The 22626-nt window shown below is 46.5% G+C and overlaps 1 protein-coding gene across 6 annotated transcripts in view; it reads right to left on the bottom strand.

Annotated features, from left to right (window-relative positions):
- LOC139052788 (protein BANP-like) overlaps window positions 1–22626 on the bottom strand; it is a 45819-nt gene that overhangs the window by 13362 nt on the left and 9831 nt on the right. For all 6 annotated transcript variants that reach the window (XM_070529890.1, XM_070529887.1, XM_070529876.1 and 3 more), the window contains exons 5-6: window positions 20670–20713; window positions 12392–12470 (exon numbers count right to left, since the gene is read on the bottom strand). In XM_070529890.1, coding sequence (XP_070385991.1) covers window positions 12392–12470; window positions 20670–20713 — 123 coding nt within the window. The remainder of the gene's footprint in view (window positions 1–12391; window positions 12471–20669; window positions 20714–22626) is intronic.

Raw genomic sequence — 22626 nt, forward strand, 5'->3', positions numbered from 1 at the left:
GGCAACTGCAAAATGAACCCCACAACACGGCTCTGCGCCGAGATGACGTGCATTGGCTCTCACTTTAGACTCGCTAGGCTTCAAAAAAAACAACAACAACATAAGTGCAGAAACAAAAAAATGCTGCATTTCACTATGCCAATTTCTGAAGCAAAATCCTGCTGACAAATTCAGCAATCATGGAGGGAATCCTGCTAAACGAGAGGGGATCTTCTTCGCTTAATAAAATTAACACTAGTAACCCTAAAATTTAGGCGGGACCCTCAAACGCAGAATTCAAATTAGCCTGCTCAAACCATCCGCATTGCTATGCAACTTTCCCTTCTTATATCTAACGGAGAAGTTGTACTCTTGGAGAGTGAGGCTCCATCGGAGCAAGCGGCCGTTTTTGTGTGACATTTGATTGAGCCACGTCAGAGGACAGTGGTCGGTCTCGAAGATGAACTTCGCTCCGTACAAATAACACGACAACTTCTGGGCGGCCCAAACCAAACAAGCGCATTCCTTCTCTGAAGCGCTGTAGGCTTCCTCTCTTACATTTAGTTTACGGCTGGCGTAGAGGATAGGATGCTCCTCGTTATCGTCGCCGACTTGACTAAGTACCACGCCCATACCTCTGTCGCTTGCGTCGCATTGAACTATGAATTCCTTAGTGTAGTCTGGCGCGCGAAGCACAGGGCGAGAAACCAATAGCGTTTTCAAACTTTGGAAAGCGTTCTCTTTGTCCTTATCCCAGAGTACGGTACTCGGTGCTCCCTTTCGGAGGGCGTCTGTTAATGGACTTGCCAATTGCGAGTAATTCGGAATGTACCGTTGATAGTACCCCACAAGTCCCAAAAATGAACGAACGTCCGTTTTCGTGCGCGGCTGAGAAAAATCTCTAATCGTAGCTATTTTCAGCTCAGCCGGCCGTCTCATGCCCTGACCAACAACATGGCCCAGATAAGTAACCTGCGAACAACCAAACCTACACTTTTCCGCTTTCATCGTTAAGCCGGCTTCCCTCAACCGTGAGAACACCTGTTTGAGGTGCGATACGTGTTGTTCCCAGCTGTCCGAAAAAATGGCTACATCATCAAGATAAGGTAAGGCGAACTCCTGCAAGTCTTTTAGGACAATATCCATTAACTTAGAGAAGCTAAACGGCGCGTTCTTCAGCCCGAAGCTGAGTGCGAGAGGGCGAAAAGTGCCTACAGGCGAGATGAATGCGGCATAGCGGCTGGCACTTTCTGAAAGGGGAACTTGCCAGTACCCCCGCACGAGATCTATAGTTGAAATGTATTTAGCAGCGCTAACTCTTTCAATTCGTTCCTCAATGTTGGGTATCGGGTACAGCTGATCCCTAGTGATCGCATTTAACTTCCTGTAGTCAACACACGGACGAGGGTCCTTGTTAGGGGTTTCTACGAGTATTAGCGGTGACGTGTAGTCACTCTCAGCGGGCTCAATAACTCCCAACTCTAGCATGCGCTGTATCTCTGCCTCCATAATCTCTCTCTGTCTTGGAGACACCCTGTAAGGTTTTGATCTTACTGGTTCGGTAGAGGTCAGCTCAATTTCATGCGTTATCAGTTCGGTTCTACCCGGCCGATCGCTGAATCTGTCGAGATATTCCCCTAACACCCCTTTTAGCTCATCTAGCTGCTCGGGTCTTAGAGCATGCGAGCTTACCGAGTGTTCTACTACTTCTTCTAGGCCGATTTCAGAGTTGGAGGTTGCCCTATACTCCTTAAACTTGGTACCGATGTCATCCGGCTCTTTGACAGTATAGTTAACGACTCCGCTCCGCTCTACATACGGCTTCATCAAATTACAGTGATATATCCTCACTTCCTTCCTGCGACCGGGCATTCTCAAAGCATAGTTAGTTTCTGAAAGTTTGTGCAACACTTTAACGGGCCCGTCCCAGTGAACTTCAAGCTTGTTCTTTCTTGAAGGTTTGAGGATCATTACCTGGTCTCCGGCGTTAAACGTACGAAGCCTCGCATTCTTGTCATAATAGAATTTGGCGTTCTTTTGAGCTAGTGCCATGTTCTTTCCGACTAGTTCTTGGGTTGCGCTTAGCCGCTCCAGTAAATTTAGCACGTATTCAACCACGGTTGGACTCTCCCCTCTTTCCTCCCACATCTCTCTTAACATTCTCAGTGGAGACCGGAGTGTCCTCCCATACACTAGTTCTGCTGGTGAGAACCCTGTCGCTTCATGTGGAACCGTTCGCAAAGCAAACAAAGTTGCCGGCAGACAGTTCTCCCAGTCCTCCTTGTGCTCGTAACAGAGCGCACGCAAAACTCGCTTAAGCACCGAATGCCACCTCTCTACACTGTTCGACTGAGGGTGATAGACAGAACTGTGTATTAACTTTACCCCGCACTTTTGCAAGAATGTGGAAGTCAGTGCGCTCGTGAATACTGACCCTTGATCTGCCTGAATTTCGGCTGGAAACCCAACTCGTGCAAACACTGTCAAAAGCGCGTCTACTACTTCAGTGGAGCTGAGCTCTTTCAAAGGGATTGCTTCTGGAAACTTGGTGGCCGGACACAGCATGGTAAACAAGTACCTGTAGCCTGATTTTGTTTTTGGAAGAGGCCCTACCGTGTCTATTACAAGTCGTCTGAAAGGCTCTGTTATTAAGGGCACTACCTTCAGTGGAGCTTTCCAAGTCTCTCCTGGTTTACCAGAACGCTGGCAGGCGTCGCATGATCTTACAAAGTTTTCTACATCTTTGAAACAGCCAGGCCAGTAGTATTCCATAAGCAATCTTTCCTTTGATTTGTTTATGCCTAGGTGGCCGGACCACCCATTTCCATGACAAAGACTCAAAAGGTCCTCCCTATACTTAGTAGGTATGACTAACTGATCTAAAATCTTACCCTTTCGATCTCTGTAATGCCGATACAACAATCCTCCTCTCTCATGTATCGTTACGTTGCGCCTAGCAATGCCTTCTTTAGCTGTGTCACGTAATTTAGCTAAGCTCTCATCATTCTTTTGCTCAGCTGCCAGTGACTCTCTATCCACGCGTAAGAGTTGATCAAAGTTCTTTGAGGCCGGTGATAATAACGACCCTGTCTCGCTTGTGAGCGTGTCTGCATGCTCTTCCTGCAGGCTAGAACTCTGACACTCTAGTGCTACGCTCTCATTGAGCTGGTCAACTGGCAGGCTCTCCTCAACTGTTCTTTTGTCCGTCGGGCCTAGCTCGGATTCGGGTATTGAAGCTATCCCCTTTTCTGCTTCAGCTGGAGGAGCTTGAGCATTTTCAGCCGAAAGCGCCGCGATCTTACGAGCTTGGCCTCTGGTCAATGCCTGTACTATGCCCTCTCCCAGTTTGAGCCCTCTGTCACGCAGTAACTGATTCGAACGATTCGAAAAGATGTAGGGATACTGCAGTGACAAAAATTTGGAAACTGCAGCCTCAGTCTCTAGCTCCCCGAATGGTCCACTGATTTTGACTTTGGCCATGGGCAGACACACGCTGTGTTCTTCTACAACCTGTTTTATCCATGCTACTTCTCCGGTGAAGTCCTCTACCATCACGTAAGACGGATGGACAATGTCCAGCGTGGCGGCACTGTCTCTTAGCACTCGGCATGGTTTTCCATTAACTTGCAGGTCGTGGAGATATGGACTTAAAAGTTCCATATTCTCATCCTTTTCCTCCACGTAGGAAAAAACTACGCTAGGCTTCTCGCAGTTTACAGCTATATGTCCCAGTTTGTGGCATTTGTAACAGCGAATTGGTCTAAAAGATCTGAACTTTCTTTTCTGTTCTTGTGCGGTTTCTCCGTTAAGTTTCTCCTCGCTCTTTTCTGCGGGCTTTTCCGCCATGTCTACAGGCTTCGATCGTCTAGTTTGCGCACCCTTTTTGAACGGAAATGGTTTCCGCGGTCCATTTCGACCGTCCCAGTTTCCCTCCTCGGCGTTCAATTTTCTACGGGTTGCGTACTCTTCGGCTAATTCAGCCGCCCTTTCCACAGTGTTTACATTACCTCTGTCTTGCACCCACAGTTTCACAGCTTGGGGGATGGTTTTGTAAAACTGCTCTAGACACATGCATTCAATGATCATGTCTCTGCTGTCGTACGCTTCCGCGCTTTTAAGCCACTCGACTAGGTTGGCCTTTAAGCTATACGCAAACTCCGGATAGCCCTCGCTATCTTTCTTGCCTGTGCTCCTAAACCTTTGCCGAAAAGCTTCGGCTGAAAGGCGGTATTTCTTCAGGAGACTAGCCTTAACTTTTGCATAATCATATGCATCCTGCGCACTCAATCTGGCGATTACTTCCGCCGCCTCACACGGCAACATAGACAGCAACCGCTGTGGCCATGTACTCGGGCCGAAGTTCATCTTCTCGCAAGTCCTTTCAAAATTGCTTAGGAACAAGCCTATGTCGGTCCCGACCTCAAATGGCTTTAATAGCCTGTCCATGCGGTACGATTCTGCCTCACTTGATCGACCCAGAGCTCCTTCACTTCCTTGAGACAACTCCAAACGTCTGTTTTCAAGTTCAAGTTGCATTTTTGTTATCTCGCGATCTTTATCGCGTTCCTCTCTCTCTCTATCCCGTTCCTCTCTCTCTCGTTTTTCTCTGTCCCGTTCTTCTCTTTCTTTTTCCCGTTTCTCTCTCTTTTTGAGAAGTTCCAATCCCATTTCAATATCTTGCTCACTGGCCTGATTGGAAATTAGCTCCAATAATTCCGATTTGAGCATTTCCTTGCGTACATCTAGGCCCAGTTCCTCACCAACAATCAACAACTCGTCTCTCAGCAGTGTCCTTAACTCCATGACTGCTGCTTTACTGCCTTGATTCTGCTCTCTAAATCTAGCTAGGAAAACACAACCTAGCTAACACACAACAATCTAGCTTCCCTACTGTTCTAAACAGAACAACCACAAAATGAAGCCTAGAGAGTCAAAGCAAAAACCAAGCACTCACCACAGATACAGCACCATGTCGCAAAGTCCATCTCACCGCTGTCAGCCAGTTGTCAGGATTGGGGGCTCAATCCTTTCGTCCGTGGTCCTTTGCCAAGATTGGAGTACGGCATGAATTCGAAGGTAGCTGGCCCATGCCGTCGCCCAACTTATTTACGCTGAGATCGTTGATGAAGTGAAGAACTGCTTCTCATCGAGAACGAGGGAAAAGGGGTTTATTTACAGAAATTAACTCAGTCTAACATGACTGCTTGAGAAAAAGAGTATTAGTCCAACAGGACTGCATGAAAGAAGTGAACCAGTCTAACATGACTGCTCAAGAGAAGTGCGTTCAACAATCGCACAACCACAGTTTTTATACACTCGATCCGCCCGTCCACGACGCGGCGGCTGTTCGTTTACACATCACCAACTCGCAGCTGCTCTGAAGACCAGTTTACAGACACAAAGGCACACACATTCCGAAGCCCAAGCGACGGTGTTGAAGGTGGTGCCGTTCCGGAAAATCGACGTTGTCGATCGCGCGTCGCTCATTGTTCCGAGCCACTCCAAACCTTGAGAAGCACAAAAATAAGTCTTCCCGCGGTAGCTTCTCCAGGCGTGTCAAATCAGCCCCGCGTTGAGGAACTCTGGAATCATTGTCCACACACCGAATTCGTCCCGTCACCATGTCGAAGGGGCTGGAGGAAGGCGGCGGGTTCCAGCGCAAAGGTCGCTTCTTTGAACGCCTCGCAGCTGCAGCACGGAGAGGTGGAGGTGCGCGTCTTGCACCCCTTGTCGTATTCAGGTGGCAAGGTGGCAGTCTTGTTGTGCAACCCGCCGTTCTTTACAGGGGCTAGTGGTAGTTCCATGGAGCTGTCCGAATAAACACGCATGTTCGAATTACCGGTGTCCTAAAAATCAGTCGTTGATTGTATTGGATTCTGTATTTACACGATTGTAAGTCGACCCCTTTTTTAAAATTTGAAAGTCTGAAGTTGGGGGGTCGACTTACAATCGAAACCAAAACATGGCCCCGCCAATAAAAGCGATACCAACGGGAGCTACAATGTAGTTACAATTTTATGTTTGCTCTATGGCCCTACCCGTATCTTTTCGCTATCCCGCGTGTTTGTTCGCTTTTCGAAAGGGTTTTTCAACATTTTTGAGAGTTTTACAGTGCATGCAACAATCATGGAGGAGGGGGTGTCGATAGCTGATGGAAGCGCCGCTGTTCCCATTTGCGGCGGCACCCTCAGAACGGCGGCGCTTGCGGGGAGTATCGGTAGCTCATGGAAGAGCAGACACCGCTCGCGGGTTTCTCTGTTTAAAGGCTAGACGCGTTCCACTTGACTGCCGGCTACGTGCTACTTCTATGCTTCCCCAGTAGTCATGAGTGCTCCAGGCCCACGAATCGTTCATGACTCTTTCACAGCAGCGTTCAAGAGGGCTGCCATCCTTTACGCCGAAGAAACAAATCTCTGCGCAGCGGGCCGCAATTTCGATGTTTCTAAACGGGTGGTGCGAGAGTGGCGACTGCAGCGAAGCGAAATTTTCACCTGTGACGGCAAGTGAGAAATTTCCCACGTGCCGAAGTCTGGACGCTTTCCGGAGCTGTAGGCTAAGCTTACGGCGTACGTCGCTGAAATGCGTGATCGGTCCCTGCCAGTGAAGTGTGACGTGGTCATGAAACAAGCCCAGACCTTCGCCTTAATTTTAAGGTTCTGCTCCGCCGTGAGTACAACGAGTGGCTGGCGGCAGAAGACTGCAAAATTACGCCAACCGGACCTGTCAATAAAGCCTGCCTGACGGCTGCGTGTGGTTGGGTGCATTTGGCGTGGGCTGCTGTTCTGCAAAATGTTTGCCAAATTTGAAATTATGCTGGACCACGACGTGCTGTGGGACCGCAGCAACGATGACGATGGCAGCACTAGTGAAGACGAGTAGTCCAGTGACCATGTCAGCTACTAATAAATTTTCGTTATCGAATGCGCCCTCGGGTATGCTCTCTTATTTCTTTTTTTCTTTTTTTTTCCGGTCACGCGATATGGGGGGGTCGATTTACATTCGAGTCGACTTACAATCGTGCAAATACGGTGTATTGGATTCTTAAAATATTTTTGTGTAAGAGTCCTCATTTCTAGATTATAACAGGTAGAAAATGATCACTTATGCCCATGTCTTTTAAAAATTTTCTCTTTCAGTTCCCATTTTCTGCACTTGAACGCCTCTGTTCTTGTTTGCGCTTACAATGTTGTGTTTGCTATTGTATTTTTTAATTTGTCAAACGCGTTTATGTATTCCTCCTTCTGTATTCTCTTTATATGTAACACCAATGCGAAACAGAGAGAGAGAGAGAGAGAGTAAAACCTCACTATCACACCTATTTAAAACATAATAATGGTTAAAATGCAGTCACGGCGAAACCCCGACCCTACGAGAGTAATGTACATTGGTCGAACACTCCAGCCATAGTGGCTCGTAATATGTCTGCCGTTTAGTATACACAGTGGAGTCTCTTTAAACGGAACCTCAAGAGACCAGGGAAATTGGTTCTGTTTACCAGGAGTTCCATTTACTATGAAATATTGCAGAGAGCACTGCATGTGTGGAATCACCAAGCACAGTTAACAACAGCACAGGGGTTTTATTTGTACGTCCCTTCCATTGATCTACTTCATCATTTCTAACTCCTCTTCCTCATTTCTTAGCCATACCCCACTATTCGCTCATGTCTAAAACCAGCAATGCGCCAGAAGAAAAGTTTGCCACAAATGCCCCCCCCCCGAACAACAAGTGACCGTGGTCACTTGAAGAAGGGGGTCAGATGGAGGTGTTGAGAGTAGGAGCCGATTTTATCCTTGCAATAGGATTGAAATAAGACTGTGTCTTCACGCCCATTGCGCAGGATCGTGAAATGGTGTTCAAAACCTTTGATGACGGGAAAAGGACCGTCATAGTGGGGCAGAAGAGAACGACAAGGCGTGTTGACACAAACAAAAATTAATGAGGATATTTGCAGGTTTGAGGGTAGAAAATGTGCGAGTATTCGTGTGAGCAGAGATTGGCGATGGATGCAAGATATGCATTAATATGCGTAGGCGCTGAACGAAAGAGGATGGATCCGAAACATTCAGCATAGATACGGGGTTGACGACGCCACCGGGCAAACGGAGGGTGCAACCATAAATCTCAGCTACAGAGCAGGCGAGTTCTGGTCGGAGTGTTGACTGAAGCACGAGCAGCACGATTGGAAAATGCGATACCCAATCCTCTGCATGAGACTGAGAGACGAGTGCAGCTTTCAAGTGTCGATGTAGCCTCTCGATGATGCTGTTGGATTCAGGACGGTAAACAACTGTGCGAATGCGTGCACAACCCAGAAGGGATGTTACAGATGTGAAAAGTGCTGACTCAAACTGTCTGTCGTCAACGTCGATGGCACACCAAAATGGTTAACCGACATAGAAATGTATGAGCAACTGTTTCCGCCGTTATGTCAGGCATTGGAGCTGCTTCAGGTTACCGAGTGTACTTATCAATACACGTAAGCAAATACGTATAACTATGGCATGGTGGCAAAGGTCCAACAATGTCCAAATGAAACGTGCATTGGGGAGAGGGAATTTGCCCAATGGAGGCTTGGTGTGTCGTTGCACCTTGATACGTTGACACGCGGTACAAGTGCGAATCCAGTCTCATATATCAGCCCATATGTGCAGCCAAACGTAACATCAGGTGATAAGGTGTTGTGTGGCACGTACGCCTGGATGGCAGATTGAGTGCAGTGTATCAAAAGCAGCACAACGAAGAAAAGCAGGAACATAAACGTGGGTACTGTTAGGTGAAACGTCGCACCAGAGTGACATCGTGGTTGGGAAAGTTGACTTGCTCCAAGCGGAGGGATGTAGAAGATCGGAGTCATGGTAGTTCATCGTCAGATGCTTGAGGTGCCACGAGTGAAAACAAGGAAAGGTGGACAGTACTTGTTGTGGTGTTGACGGTAATACGACTGAGAGCGTCCACTGCCCCGTTAAGGCTACCTTTGACGTAGCGTATGCCTGTGATGGATTCGAAAATAAAAGCAAGATGTTGGAGCTCCCTAGGAGTATGGTTGGCACTGCAGGAATGTTAAGTCGAAACAAGTGGTTTGTGGTGAGAATTAAAAATTGTTGCCCTTCAATCAAGTAATTGAAATGCTTCACTGCAAGGTAGGCTGCGCGGAGCTCCCATCCAAAAATATCGGCATTCAGTGTTGCGTAACTTGTGGGAAAAGAAGGAGATGGGGGCCCATGCACTATTAATCCACTGATGAAGAGCGGCTCCCATGGCTCCCGAAGGAGCGTCCACCATAAGGCTAGTGGGAGCGGTCTGTGAAAGGTGATGCAGGAGGGCGGCTTGTGCAAGTTCAGTCTTAACGGCGGCGAAAGCTTGATTAACAAACGTGTCCCAAGGAAGTGCGGTAGTCTCAGTTTTCGAAATAAAAAGCAGTGCTTCAGGAGGCTGCACCAACTTAGAGCAAGCAGGGATGAAACGGTGATAAAAACTGAGTTCGAGAAAACGTCACAAGCTACGTGTGGACTTTGGTGGCAGGTAGTCGATGATAGCCTGAACCTGGTGACACACATCGAAAAGTCGAGATGCGAACACGTCGATGGTAGTAGGACAGGCCCTGTGTAGAAAGACTGCTCAGGTTGATGAAACGGCCGTTGCATACAAGGCGGTGTGAAAGGCTGATGAGTTGGATAGGGTTGGTCATTGAAGTTGCGAGTGTTGCACAATTCCTGACGCAAGTAGGCGACTTGAGATGTGAGCTCTTTTACTGTTTCCCACAGGGAATCCACTTCAGGAAGTGGAGAGCTACCGACAGCATTTATGACTGCCGGAGCAAAGTCCATCATATCATCAGCCAGTTCGGCGAGTTCCAACAAGGGCTTATGCTTAGCTACGACGAGAGCCACGCATACATTGGCTGGAAGACGTAGAAACAATTCACGTAATAGGGCCGTGTAGAAGGAGTCTAGTTGGTTACCAATGAGGTGCTGCAAATGACGTAAAAACTGAGTTGGACGTCGGTCACCGAGCTCTTCGTTGTTCAGGAGCTGCTGAATATGCTGATGCTCAGACGGGATGAGACAGCGAAGAAGAGCCTCTTTGATTGTCCTATATGGCATTTCCTGATGTGGCTGGATGAGGATGTTGTGTATTTCGGCCATGGTATCTACAGGTCATGGCCGAGATGGCCATGGCCTCTACGGGGCGAGATGGTCTGTAGCAGCAAAGCTTCAAGCAGGAGTTCATATTTGCAGAACTCTGACGTGACACGATGACTGCGGAACTTGTTCTCAGCTTGTATAAACCCTAACAGAGTCAGAGCTGTGGTAGCATAACGGTAGCTGTAGCTCCTATAACACCCGTGGAAGGTACCTGACCTGTTGCAGAGGTAGTAGGAGCGGAGTTGAGGTCGTATGAAGTCTGAATTTGATCCATAGAAGGTCGCGTTCGTAGTCCGGGTTACCAGTAACTGTGGAACCACCAAGCACAATTAAGAGCACAGGGGTTTTATTTGTATGTTCCTTCACTTGATCTACTGCATCGTTTCTAACTCCTCTTCCTCATCTCTTAAGCCATACCTCACTACTCACTCATGTCTAAAACCAGCGACACTCCACAAGAAGAAGAAAAGTTTGCCACACATGAACACAAAATGAACCAACCATGAAAACGGTGCTCCATTTAAGCGATTTTAGTTTATTGAGATTCGAGTGTACTATGATCTCTTTTTCTTGCACATAGGCTAACCGTGCCACCTCAAGAAGCAATGTGGCTGATGCTGCATCATGCTGCAAAAGATCTTCCTCTTTTCTGGAAAGTGTGGAGACACTGGTTTAATAATGATTTCAGCTTCAGCGCAGGTGCGGTGATGCCTATATGAAAATGCTGCTTGGTATAATCTGTGCTCTACAGCACGGCTACCTCGTAATTATTTGTCACTGCTTCAGAAAAAAATAATAAAAAATAGACTCTTTTATGTACGTATTTTGCAGCATCACATTTCTTTCTTTTTTCTGGCAGCAGTGAATGCAAACAATCACAGGTTAGTATTTGTCACTTAGTTCGCACTACCATTTAGTGCGTGGTTATGTCATGTTTCTGCCAGGTACGTATTAGCGAGGTTCCACTTATATATATATAAAATGACAACTGCAAAACACTGCAACAAGAGAATTCCAGAAGCAAGTTGGCAAAAACAACAAGCACAACTCTGTTTATAATCAGTGTAACTGGCCACCCTGGTGTAAACAAGGATACAAATTAATGTACTCCTACAATTACATACACTTCGATCCCCATGTGCTCTTCCTAGTTTCAATGATTGATATCCTGTAAACTGGAGATATTTTCCTGAAAAAGCAGGCTTACGTCGCCTCTCGTCTTTGTAGCGGTCTTTTCAGAATGTGAGCTTGTTGTCTGGGAACCTAAACCTACAGCATGCATGGTGGCTAACGCCTAGTCAAAGCTGTATCCACATCCAAATGCGATTGCTGGCATTTCTTTTCTTGTCCTTGTGTCTTGTTGTGTGCACTCTCCTCATCGACTGCCTTAGTGATTTGGAACATGGACACTCGGCGGCAGTTTGGCATTTCTGAAAAAAAAGCGTGTGATATTGGCGGGCACAAAAAGGAAAACTATCGGCGTGTGACCCACGTAAAATGTCACTTCGTGGGCGTCGTGCAATGCATCCACGGATTGAGGACGCACTTGCAGACTTTGTGCAGGAGCTTGCCTCATTGTGAAAATAAATGTGTTATGGCAAATTTTTTAAGGTAAGGGATCAACCTATATTCCCAATTGACCTATATTTTGGCTTATACAGTAGTTTATTCACTGAGCATTTCATTTCTCCCAGTCTTCTTACATGTAATGTACAGTCAATGTCGAAAGCTTAGGGAGCACAAATTAGGTGAAAAAGCTCCATTTCTGCTTAGTTAGTGCATCCAGCCCCTAATGCAACCCTATGTTGGTCTTACATACTAGTGCAGGCTACAACCCCCAATTCCAGGTAACATGCTTATGCTTCGTGGAAATTCAGCCTCTTCGCAGACATCCTGCGCCTTGTAAATGTTTACGCCAATAGAACCTGCAGCCACCATGGCAACCTTTATGGTCAGGGGCAGTGCCACGATTTATCGTCTGGGGGGGGGGGGGGGGGTCGGGCCCAATAAGCGAGGTCTTTCAGGTGGACAGGGGTGCTCCTGAAGGACCTATATATAGGGTGAGCTGTTTGGCGCTCCAGGGAGGTTAAAATTTCGGTAGGTTAAAAGTTCAAATGGGGGGTGAGGGAGGCTGTCCCCCCTGGCACCACCCTTGCTTGGAGTTCTGAAACACAAATGTGTAACAAATGGCGAAAATATGAAATAGAGAGGACATCAATTGGCCCTTACTGAGCTAAGACAGGAATGAGCAAAAAAAAACTTACTGCGGTGAGACTGGTACACGAACTCGCATATCTGGGTCTCCTGGATTGCCAAGCCAAGAACCATTTGGGTAGTCTTCCACTAAAAGATTTTAAGAAAAACGAAAAAGTTTACCATGAGTTTGTAGCATTCAATGCAGCACTGAATGACATGCCTTCCTAACATGCACCTGCCACTTTGTGGGTGGCTAACACTGTACTCTACCTCTACCTCAACACATTTAACCAAGCCAGGCATAGTTGGAGACATGGCAACACACTTGTTCAAACTGGCCAGAAGTAGAAGAAAATTGTGTTACTGGACAACCTAGTGCCCACGGCAAGAATAGCTATAACTGCATTGAATAGGAGTTAAAGGAGAAGGCTTGTAAGGAAGGTACTTTTTAACCCTTTCAGGGTCAATGACGTAAATATACGGTGCCGTGAACAAGTTCAGGATGATCGATGCCGTACATTTACGGCGCCATCTGTCCGTTTAAAAGGCACGCCAATTTCCAAACTTTTTCTTTTCTGTCATGTGCTGCCATTATGTGGGAATACAGGAAATTTTTTTTTCCGTGCCTCCCGCTCGTGGTTTTTGTTGCATGGTTTGTTTTAGAGCTAGTTTGCTCCCGCGCGTCTATGTACTACCGCTCTTGCAATGGCATGCACGCGGGCGGACGGCGGTTTGGGTTTTGTTCCACGGGTGGTTTCGGCTTCTTGCACTTGCAATACTGATGGATATCTCATTACCAATCACTCAAAGGGCGACCGCTTGTTTCTCGCTTGTTTAGTGCTCACAGGGGTGCGCATAGGAAGGATGCCACCATGCATCTTTCAGTTGCTTTTTTTGTTCTTTTTTGAGACTCGCGAAACTAATTACCTCTGGTTGGCGACAAGATGAAGATTAGTGGAAGTTTGTCACACATATTGCTTTTTTGACATGCACACAACCACACAGTTTTCTTGAGTGAGTGCAACTATGCAGTTCGATTACGCTATGGATGTACATATTAGTGTAAGAACAGGAAAATTTGCGTCTTGCGAAATATTCTCGTGTGCACATCTTCAAAGTCTTGAATGTTTTTAGAGTACTCCCTGCCTCTCGAGAAGCAACTCATAAGCACGAGGTCACTGGGTCGACTCCCAGCCACGGCAGCCGCATCTCGATGGGGGCGAAATGCAAAAACACCAGTGTACTTAGATTTCGGTGCACATTAAAGAACCCAAGGTGGTCCAAATTTCTGGAGTCCCCACTACGGCGTGCCTCATAATCAGATCATAGTTTTGACATGCAACTCCCCTCCCCCCTCCGAAAAAAAGAAAAAGAGAGGGAGGAGAGGGATAGAAAACAGAAGCAACTCATTTGTGTTATGTATGGAGAAGTCATCTAAACACACAAAACTTGAGAGTTACATTTCTGACAGCAGGTGGAGCAAATGTCTCAGTACCCTGTCAAAGAATGTCTGCACAAATGGACCGGCCAGATGAAGGAATTTATGAGCTGTTGATCAATTCTCGATTGGAATAAAGCAATGACAAAGAAACAATTTATGAGTAGCATGAAATGTCCACTGAAGCAACACACGGGAAAAAAAGAAGCAAATTCTGAGGATCCACAGGGGCGCCATAGCTATGCCCAGTGTGGCAGGTTCGTCCATCCAGAATATGACAGATCAAGAAATATGTGCACTGTTTATAGAATGCAATGGCAAAGAAGCAGCTTTTATGTTGCATGAAATCTCCACTGAACCAACACGCGAGAAAAGCCTGGCAGGGACAGAGGAACATATGGTCATAAAAAAACTGCAGTCAAAGGCTTAAAGGGAACACCTCAATGTCACTCTAGCTACAAGTGCCAGCTAAAGAAATGTCAATGCACTACAAAGGAATGTAGAAAGATGCTAAAGCTACCAACCACTAGTCATCTGCTGGAAAACCGGGCAGCTATATACTTGCCAGAGAAAAGATTCGCACATGCTCTAAATTCATGTGTTCTTTTTAAAATTATTTTACGAAGCCTATCTACAGATTGAAGTCATTAAGAGTGCGCTAATATTTTCCAGCAGTAGGAATTCAACATTCTTTCTATAATTACATCAAGCAAAAAGCTTGCCTTTAATAGTAAAAAAGAATGTTCAATTCGTTCAAGGAGTACTAACACAAAAATTTTGCATCTCACTTTTTACACTTAAATATATGGCTGCCGACTCTGTAACAATGATATGGTTCCAGAATTCCTTGAACACATAACAAATCATTTATAATAAAGTCAAAATCTCGTTAATTCGAACACCCTTAATTCGAACTTTCGGTTTATTTGAACTGACACTGTGGTCCCGTCAAAGTTATGCGTATTCTAATGGGGGAGAACACCCAGTAATTCGAACGCGCAAGCATTTTTGATGGTTAATTCGAACACACCGTATTCTGACAATGCTCTCAACAGCGCGCCAAATCACGCGTCGGCGCCCCTGACCAGCATTGATCTGACCCCACCATAGAAAAGAAGCTTAGGAGAGACTCCTCAACGCCGTGTGTGAAGTTCTGTAAAATGTCCAAGGGCTAAAATACCATCGCCGTGCTCCCTATACTGTATGTGCGAGTGAAAGCGTGTGAAGGGAGCCGACGATCACAGCTCAATCTCGCCCGCTTGAAGGAGACGGAGCTGGGAGGAAGCACGCTGTCTTCCGTCATGCACGAGGCACCAGGGAGGGGGGTGGTGTTCTACTCCGGCTGCAACTGCGCATGTGGCGGCTGCACATGGCTGTATCTTGAAAGCGATCTGCATTGGAGGCAGAGTGTAGTTGTGTCAGCGGCTCATAGCTTTGAGCATTCTGTCTTCTTGGCACTCACTTTTCATTGACGCGATAGAAAGCATGAATCTCACTTCGCTCGCTGCTGCCGAATTTCTTCACGCCAGCATTTTGACAGCGAGTTTACCGCAGTCATCGAGCAAGATGTGTTTATGTTTGCTTGTGTGTGCGTGACACCATGCTTGTTAATTTAGTTAGTATGACTATGTTTACAAGTTCTTACAGCTGACAAAGCTACTATTCTTGCTTCGTACAGGTGTCCACTAATTTTCTTTTGCTATCGATGCTTCGCCTTTCAAGCAAAACTGTGACTTTATTTTACAATGATGAGTCTAAACCAAGACATCCCGATGGAAAGGTTGTCAGAGACAGTGTGCCACATCCGATTCTGTACAAGACAGACTCTGAATACAAGGACGCAAAGGTGACACCCAGTGCAGTCAAATCTCGATATAACAAATCACACGGGACCACCGAAAATTGTTTGTTATTTTGAAATATTGTTGTCATGAAAAACTTGCGGTTATCAGCCAGTGGACAAAGCGAGGAATGAAAATGACGTACTATGGCAGTAGACGCGTGTGTAGACAAAATACTCACATATAACGATGTTTCACTCACTTCAAAGCTGCTTTATTTGAAGAAATCAGTTATTTTCCTCTGGCGCATGCAGCACACACGACCGATTAGGAATGCGTCTACATCTTCCCATTTGGGCAATACCTCATCGGGTACGTCACTGCACCGAGCGATGAAAGTGCGGACTTTGCTCACGCGCACTAATAGCGTCCTCGATTACCTGCACCGGTGCGCACCGACCATCTTCGATCACCGGAAGCGCACCCTGTTGGAGCGGTTTTCTGTTGCCCCGTGTCGCACTGAGAAAATCGGCGGTGCGCCGGGGTGCAATCCCAGCAAGCACTACGAGACGCGCAACGTGCGCACGCACAGCCGACTGCAGAACCGCAGACGCTCTGGCCCAATAGCTGCGGTTGCAACGGAGTTGACGGAGTTAGCTAGTGGAGATGTCGGCAATGAGAAAGGAAGCGCTAGTAGTTGCCGCAATCAGTGAGCTTTCTTCAAGTTCGTCTGACAGTGCAGACGACGTACATGCTGATCGACCTCGTCCAAAAACAATGTGGTGAAGAGCGACCGAAAGTGGACAGGTTCGTTGAACAGGTAGACAGGAACGGGTCGTCACGATTAATTATTATATCCATTGGTGTTTGCTTGCAACCAGGTGTATCGGAGCACGCCGTTTGACAAGGTTCGAGCGCTTGCCGCAGATGCTCAGCACCTGCGAACAATAATATGTGCGCGCGCGCATGTTCGCGCACGTTTTTGCACACCAGGGGTAAAGTGGCGCTGCATGCAAGCACCCTGCACGGGGTGCAGTTTTGTCCTCGCTGTTGACCCTCCGCAGCGCGCCACCACTGCGGTGCAAAGCGCACCTTTTTGGTTTCGGCGCAACCTCGGGGCAAAGTGATCGAGGACGCTATAAAACATCAATGATCGACAAGATCTCATCTTCTGCGATCGGTGACCCACAGTCGTTTCACTTCGGATTGTCACTGGAGACGTCACAAACGCAGTTAACAATCTCTTCGGTTGTCATGTCCGCTGCCGTTTAGTGCTGCGCTGTCACTCTCCACGAAGTCGTCGAAGAAAGAGACAGCAGGCAGCAGTTCCGCAACCTCGGTCCACAGGTCTCCTGGGTTGTCGGTCACCTCCGGGTCATCTTCAAGCTGCACAGGCGCTATGACAAGCCCTGCTTTTCGCCAGCAGTTGCTAATGATGGGTGCTTCAAGTTCCACCAAGCTCCTGTGAGCATTTCCGCTGCCTTACGAATACTGATTGCAGTCAGCTGTTTTAGGTGCAGGTTGATAATCAACTGCTGCACAAGGCACTTATGAAATTCTGCTTTCATAGTTTTTATAATGCCCTGGTCTAGAGGTTGCAGCAAAGACGTGTTGTTTGGCGGCAGAAACTCCAAGCGAACATGCGTCAAGTGAACATTCACAACGTGAGCAGAGCAGTTGTCGACAACCAGTAGAATTGTTCGGTCAACCCTGCTCATCTGGTCGTCAAGTTTGATGAGCCACTTGGAAAAGAGTTCTCTGGTCGTCCAGGCTCATTTGTTGGCGCGGCAGAAGTACAGTAACGACATCACGTTTTTCAAGCAGCGAGGCTTCGCATACTTGCCGATGACGAACAGTTTAGTTTTCTTCATGCCTGTTGCATTACAGCAGAGCAGGACTGTGACGTGAAGATGCAACTTCTTCCCTCCTTTGCACTGCTGCCATTTGAGGTGCCTCATCCGGTCTGGCAGGAGCTGATAAAAACAAGTGGTCTCATCCACGTTGAAATATAGTCTTCAGAGTACGATTCAGTCACCTCTAGAAAGCAATCATTGTGCCAGGAATCCGCGCCTTTTCTGTGAGCAGCCTTTTTCCTCGCCGAACTTCATGCCAAGTAATTCCGTTCCTCTGGCAGAAACGAAAAAGCGAACCCGCACTGGCGTCGAACCCAGTGTGGGTTGGCTTTGGCAAATTCACAGGCTTCTTCTTGGAGCATTGGGCCAGACAGGGGAACGTTTTGCAATCTGGCATCTTTGAACCACATGAGAACAGCTTGGTCCACATTTCGAAAGTTTCCCAGTCGCAGCCGTTTCCTCGTAGGAGCAAGTTGCGATTCCCTGTGAAGTTTGACAATCTTGTCTCGGTCTTTCAAAATGGTCGCGATAGTCGATGGGGCAATGCCACGCTGTCTGCACACGTCGATTTGCTTTTTCCCTGCGTCAATTTCCTGCAGCAAAAACTGCTTTCGCTTCTTGGCGCCGTAATTAGCTGCATTCATCGTTGGATCTAGCGCAAACATCGCCAAACCTTTATCCTGAGGTTCTTGGTTAAGTTTGTGATGAAGCAGTTGGCACTGACATGGTGATGATGATAGGTACTGCACTCGCGGTTCCTGTTTCACGCGAGAGTTGCGGCGCTGCTACTTTTAGCCGAATTCACAATACTGATGTTCCTCGGTTATAAAGGGGAAAATAACCTATGTGCGTTATTCTGAAATATGCGCTGTATTGAAATTCGTAGTTCTGAAATATTTTTACATTGAATATATAGGCAATCTGGCAGGGATTTTTAAAATATCCATAAATTTGAGAAATTCGTGAATGCGGGGTTGGCAGTAACGAGATTTGACTGTACCTCATTCTCCTTATCTTTTGCACGCAGCAACACTGCAACACAAGGGAACACACCAACATGATTATGATCAGTGGCAACGACTTCGTCATCTTGGTAAGACATGACACGTTAAGAACGCAGGACGAAGAATGTAAACGCAGCGCCGATCTGTCGGCAGACGAAGGAAAAAGCACGCAAACACGCAGAGGGAAGCAGCAGCACAGGCCCAGTCTGGCCTTGGCAACTCCGCTGAGGCAGTCTTAGGTGGCAGAGGTAATTAGCACCGTCCATCAAGCTGGCAGGAAGGCAAATCCGCTTCCCTCCCGCCCCTCCTTGCAACTGCAATCCCCCTCGCCCTGCCTCTCAACTCCCTCGTAACCCCTGTGCACGCTTTCACTTGCACATAGCGTAGGGCGTGCGGTGACAGTGTTTTAGCCCTTGGATGTTTTACAGAACTTCCCTCACCTTTGAAGGTCTGTGCGCTGGTCCACCTCTGCGCCAGCCCGGCACCAGCTTAGCCCGCTCCCTGAAGTTTCATTTTCTGCCGTTATCGGGAAGCGAACATTGGCCGGCACGGGCAGTTTCGTGGTCCTCATTCGCTGTGTGCTTGCACGTCATGATATTTCTTGACTCGCACCGTTTGTGCATCGTGCTATGGTGCATGAGTACTTCTAGAACAAGTCCTCCTTTTAATTCGGACTGCTTTTATATCGAACAAATTTTCGGGCCCCTTCGAGTTCGAATTATAAAGATTTGACTGTATCATCTTTTAGCATGACCAGTTCAAAATGCCCTCAAAACCAGCACAGCTTCATCGCATAGAGTATGTTGACACGGGCCTTTCATTGTATCATGAAAATTAGTAGCCATGTGGTATCGCAAACCACTGGCGCACATCTCAGTCAGCCTGGTGCAGTGGCTATTCCTCCTGCAGTGGTCACAAGCCACACAATGGCCATGCTGTCAAAAGCTGGGCTTGCACAGCATTGGCCATTCTTTCCTCTTTCACTCTGCACTTCACATTCAATACGGAATAAGCTTGGTCCTCTGCTATTGCTTCTCTTAGAATTTGCATCACCTATCTCATCTCTATTATCCCATCTTTCAACAGTACGATCACAGTGTGTTGGAAATGACCGCACGAAATCATACATCAGTGATATCATCATCATAATCATCCTATATTTATGTCAACTGCAGCACGAATGCCTCTCCCAGCGACCTCCAATTACCCCTGCCTTGCACAAGCTGAGTCCAACTTGAGCCTGCAATTTCCTCATTTCATCGCCCCACTAAATTTTCTGCCATCCTCAACTGCGCTCCACCCATTCTGTAACTCCAACGGTCCACCAGTTATCTGCCCTACGCATTACATGGCCTACCCAGCTCCATTTTTTTCTCTTAATGTCAACTAGAATATCAGCTATCACCAGCTGTTCTCTGATCCACACAGCTCTCTTCCAGTCTTTTAACGTTACACCTAACATTTTTCGTTTCATTGCTCTTTGAGCGGTCGTTAATTTGTTCTTAAACTCCAATTCTATTGAAAATTATTTTTTTTAAATAAATTCGCCAAGACAATTTCAGACAATTTGCCAGGGCAGCACTTGGTTCATGAAGAGATATTCTACAATGGATCACATCCTTGTCATTAATCAGGTGATTGAGAAATCTGCAGAGTACGATCACTTTCTACATGGCTTTTAAACATTACAAAAAAAGCATTTGATTCAGTAGAGATACCAACAGTCATGCAGGCATTGTGTAATAAAGGAGTACAGGAGGCATACGTGAATACCTTCGGAAATATCTGCGAAGATTCCAGAGCTACCTTGGTTCTCCACAAGAAAAGTACAAAATTACCTATCAGGAAAGGGGTGAGGCAGAGACACAATCTCTCCAATGCTATTCACCGCATGCATGCTTAGAAGAAGACTTGTATTCAAGCTATTAGACTGGGAAGGCTAAGGAGTGAGGATCAACGAAGAATATCTCAACAATCTTTGGTTTACAGATGACATTGTCAGCGATATCACGTGACCACAACCACGGATTTTCGTGACATGCTGAGGACCTCTACACAACAACTTGCTGCTGTGCTACATTTGGCACATGTTTTGAATTTGTTGCATTAGAAGATTATATAATTCATAACTTGTTGTGTATTCGAGCCTCATATGACCACTACAGAATCAGCAGCTATCTAACAAAGCAAACAAATTCAACTAATATTTTTGTCAGCATTCCTTTATTGCAATACAAAGTAGGCATTTTTAGAAACAAAGCAAAGCTTACCAGTTCCACCAGCTGGCGATGGGACACAAACTGGCCCACTGGACCTAAAATGGGAAAAAAAAATTTTTTTACACAAGTGCTGCCATTTCTCCAATGGTGCAAATAACTTCGCACATACTCTAATTATTCATTATCAGCACACACCGTGGACTGGCATCACTACACCGGCACTTACTTGAGCTTCATTATCTACTTCCAATTGTATCACAAGAGAAAAATAAAAGTACTCCTTCATGTAGTTTCCAGCACGCTAGCGGAGCCGAAAAGAAAGAGAAAGCTGAATATGGGTGCGATAACTCCACTTATACTTGAAAGGATTAGAAAAATTCTTGCAGCATGATATTTGTGCGACGATGTCCTTTAAAAGTGAGGTAATTCTATCATTAGTTGTAAAAGTGTTTCAGCCCCTTTAATACTAATATGTAGCTGCGGGTTTCAAATCATTAACAGGCTCTGAACAAGAACCTAGCACTTCACATTCACTCCATCTTGCTTTCTAATAAAGTGCTGTTCTAGATTAAGCCATGCCCACTTACATTGTCTTGCAGAGAACAGCAAGAAACACTATGCAAGAAACTCGGACTACATTACATTCTATAGATCCCAGAAAGAACAAAATATCTTGCAAATTGTGACTGATTTCCAAGACAAATTTACAAAAATACAGATGCATCAGGCTCCGATGTCACTAAATAAGCCGAAAGCAGGCATACTGAACAACACTTGTTAACTATGCTAATTCCATGGGCAGTAAGCAAAGCCTTTGCCATTCAACCACTAACAAGCAGTATAAATAAATGTTGAAGTCATCTACGTATTGGTAAGGGTGCCATTAGTAATCAGCAAGTGGGCACAGCTGCTAAATATTTGTCACAGTGGTAAAAAAGAAAAAAATTTACCAACGATTACGATACTCCCTAATGCGAAATTTCAGCACAGCTCTACACGTGTTTTCATTTCATGATATACTGGCTGGCGTGGACAATCTGTCTCATGCGGCACATTCCAAATGGAGCAAAGTGTGGTGCGACTGCCCAGCTAATCGGGAGATCACAACAGGCAGCATGTGGCTGACGCATGGCCGCGATTCATAGAAGCCGCCACAGACAGACCTTCGCTCATGCAGCACTTTGGTGAACAGACAATGCGTAAAGTGCCTCGATGCACGCACCGCTGCGAACGGAGCGGAGGTGAGTGAGCGCATCGAGGCACCCTAACGACACGCACTACTCTGGCGCCATCTCGTAGGCATTGGCCATCTTGTGCGGCACTACACTTATTTCTCACACTCTCGCCATACCCTCCTCCTCCGCTTTCTGCCTCATTGTTTCATTGCACCCTCCTCCTCCGCTTTTCTCATGCTATCTTTGATCTCGTCTTTCACTGCGCCCGTTCACTCGGTTACCAGGTACAACGCCGACGCTCGCCACAGGAACGAACGGCTCAGAGCTGCACTCTGAAAACTGGAATATTGTTCAGAAGTGAAAATAGCACTTACCTAGTTCACCTTGCACCTGTTGCAAGCAAACTTAATATATGAGTAGTACGAGAAGCCACAGTCATAGGGTGACAGGACACTACAGCACAGTATTTGAAATTCATGTAAAACACGCGAGGTTCCTAATTCATTAAAATACCAGCATGTGGCCATTCTTGTACCCAACGCCATGAACACATGGCAATCTGCAGCAACCAGCCAATTTTCAGTACCTTGGACGTTACTTCTTCTGATCATACCACCACTATTGTGCTCGGCAGAAAATAGCGATAATAAGTGATTGGGTCCTGATGGGGTTTCACACCTGCGATATTAAGATTGCAGTGGTAGAAGGCTGGTGGAACGAAGAAAGCTAGGCATAACTTTAAGAGACAGAAAGAGAGCGGTTTGGATCAGAGAGCAAACGGGTATAAACAATATTCTAATAGACATTAAGAGAAAAAGATGGCGCTGGGCAGG

Source organism: Dermacentor albipictus, chromosome 1 (genome assembly GCF_038994185.2).
Source record: "Dermacentor albipictus isolate Rhodes 1998 colony chromosome 1, USDA_Dalb.pri_finalv2, whole genome shotgun sequence".
In the NCBI taxonomy this organism is placed as follows: Eukaryota; Metazoa; Arthropoda; class Arachnida; order Ixodida; family Ixodidae; genus Dermacentor; species Dermacentor albipictus.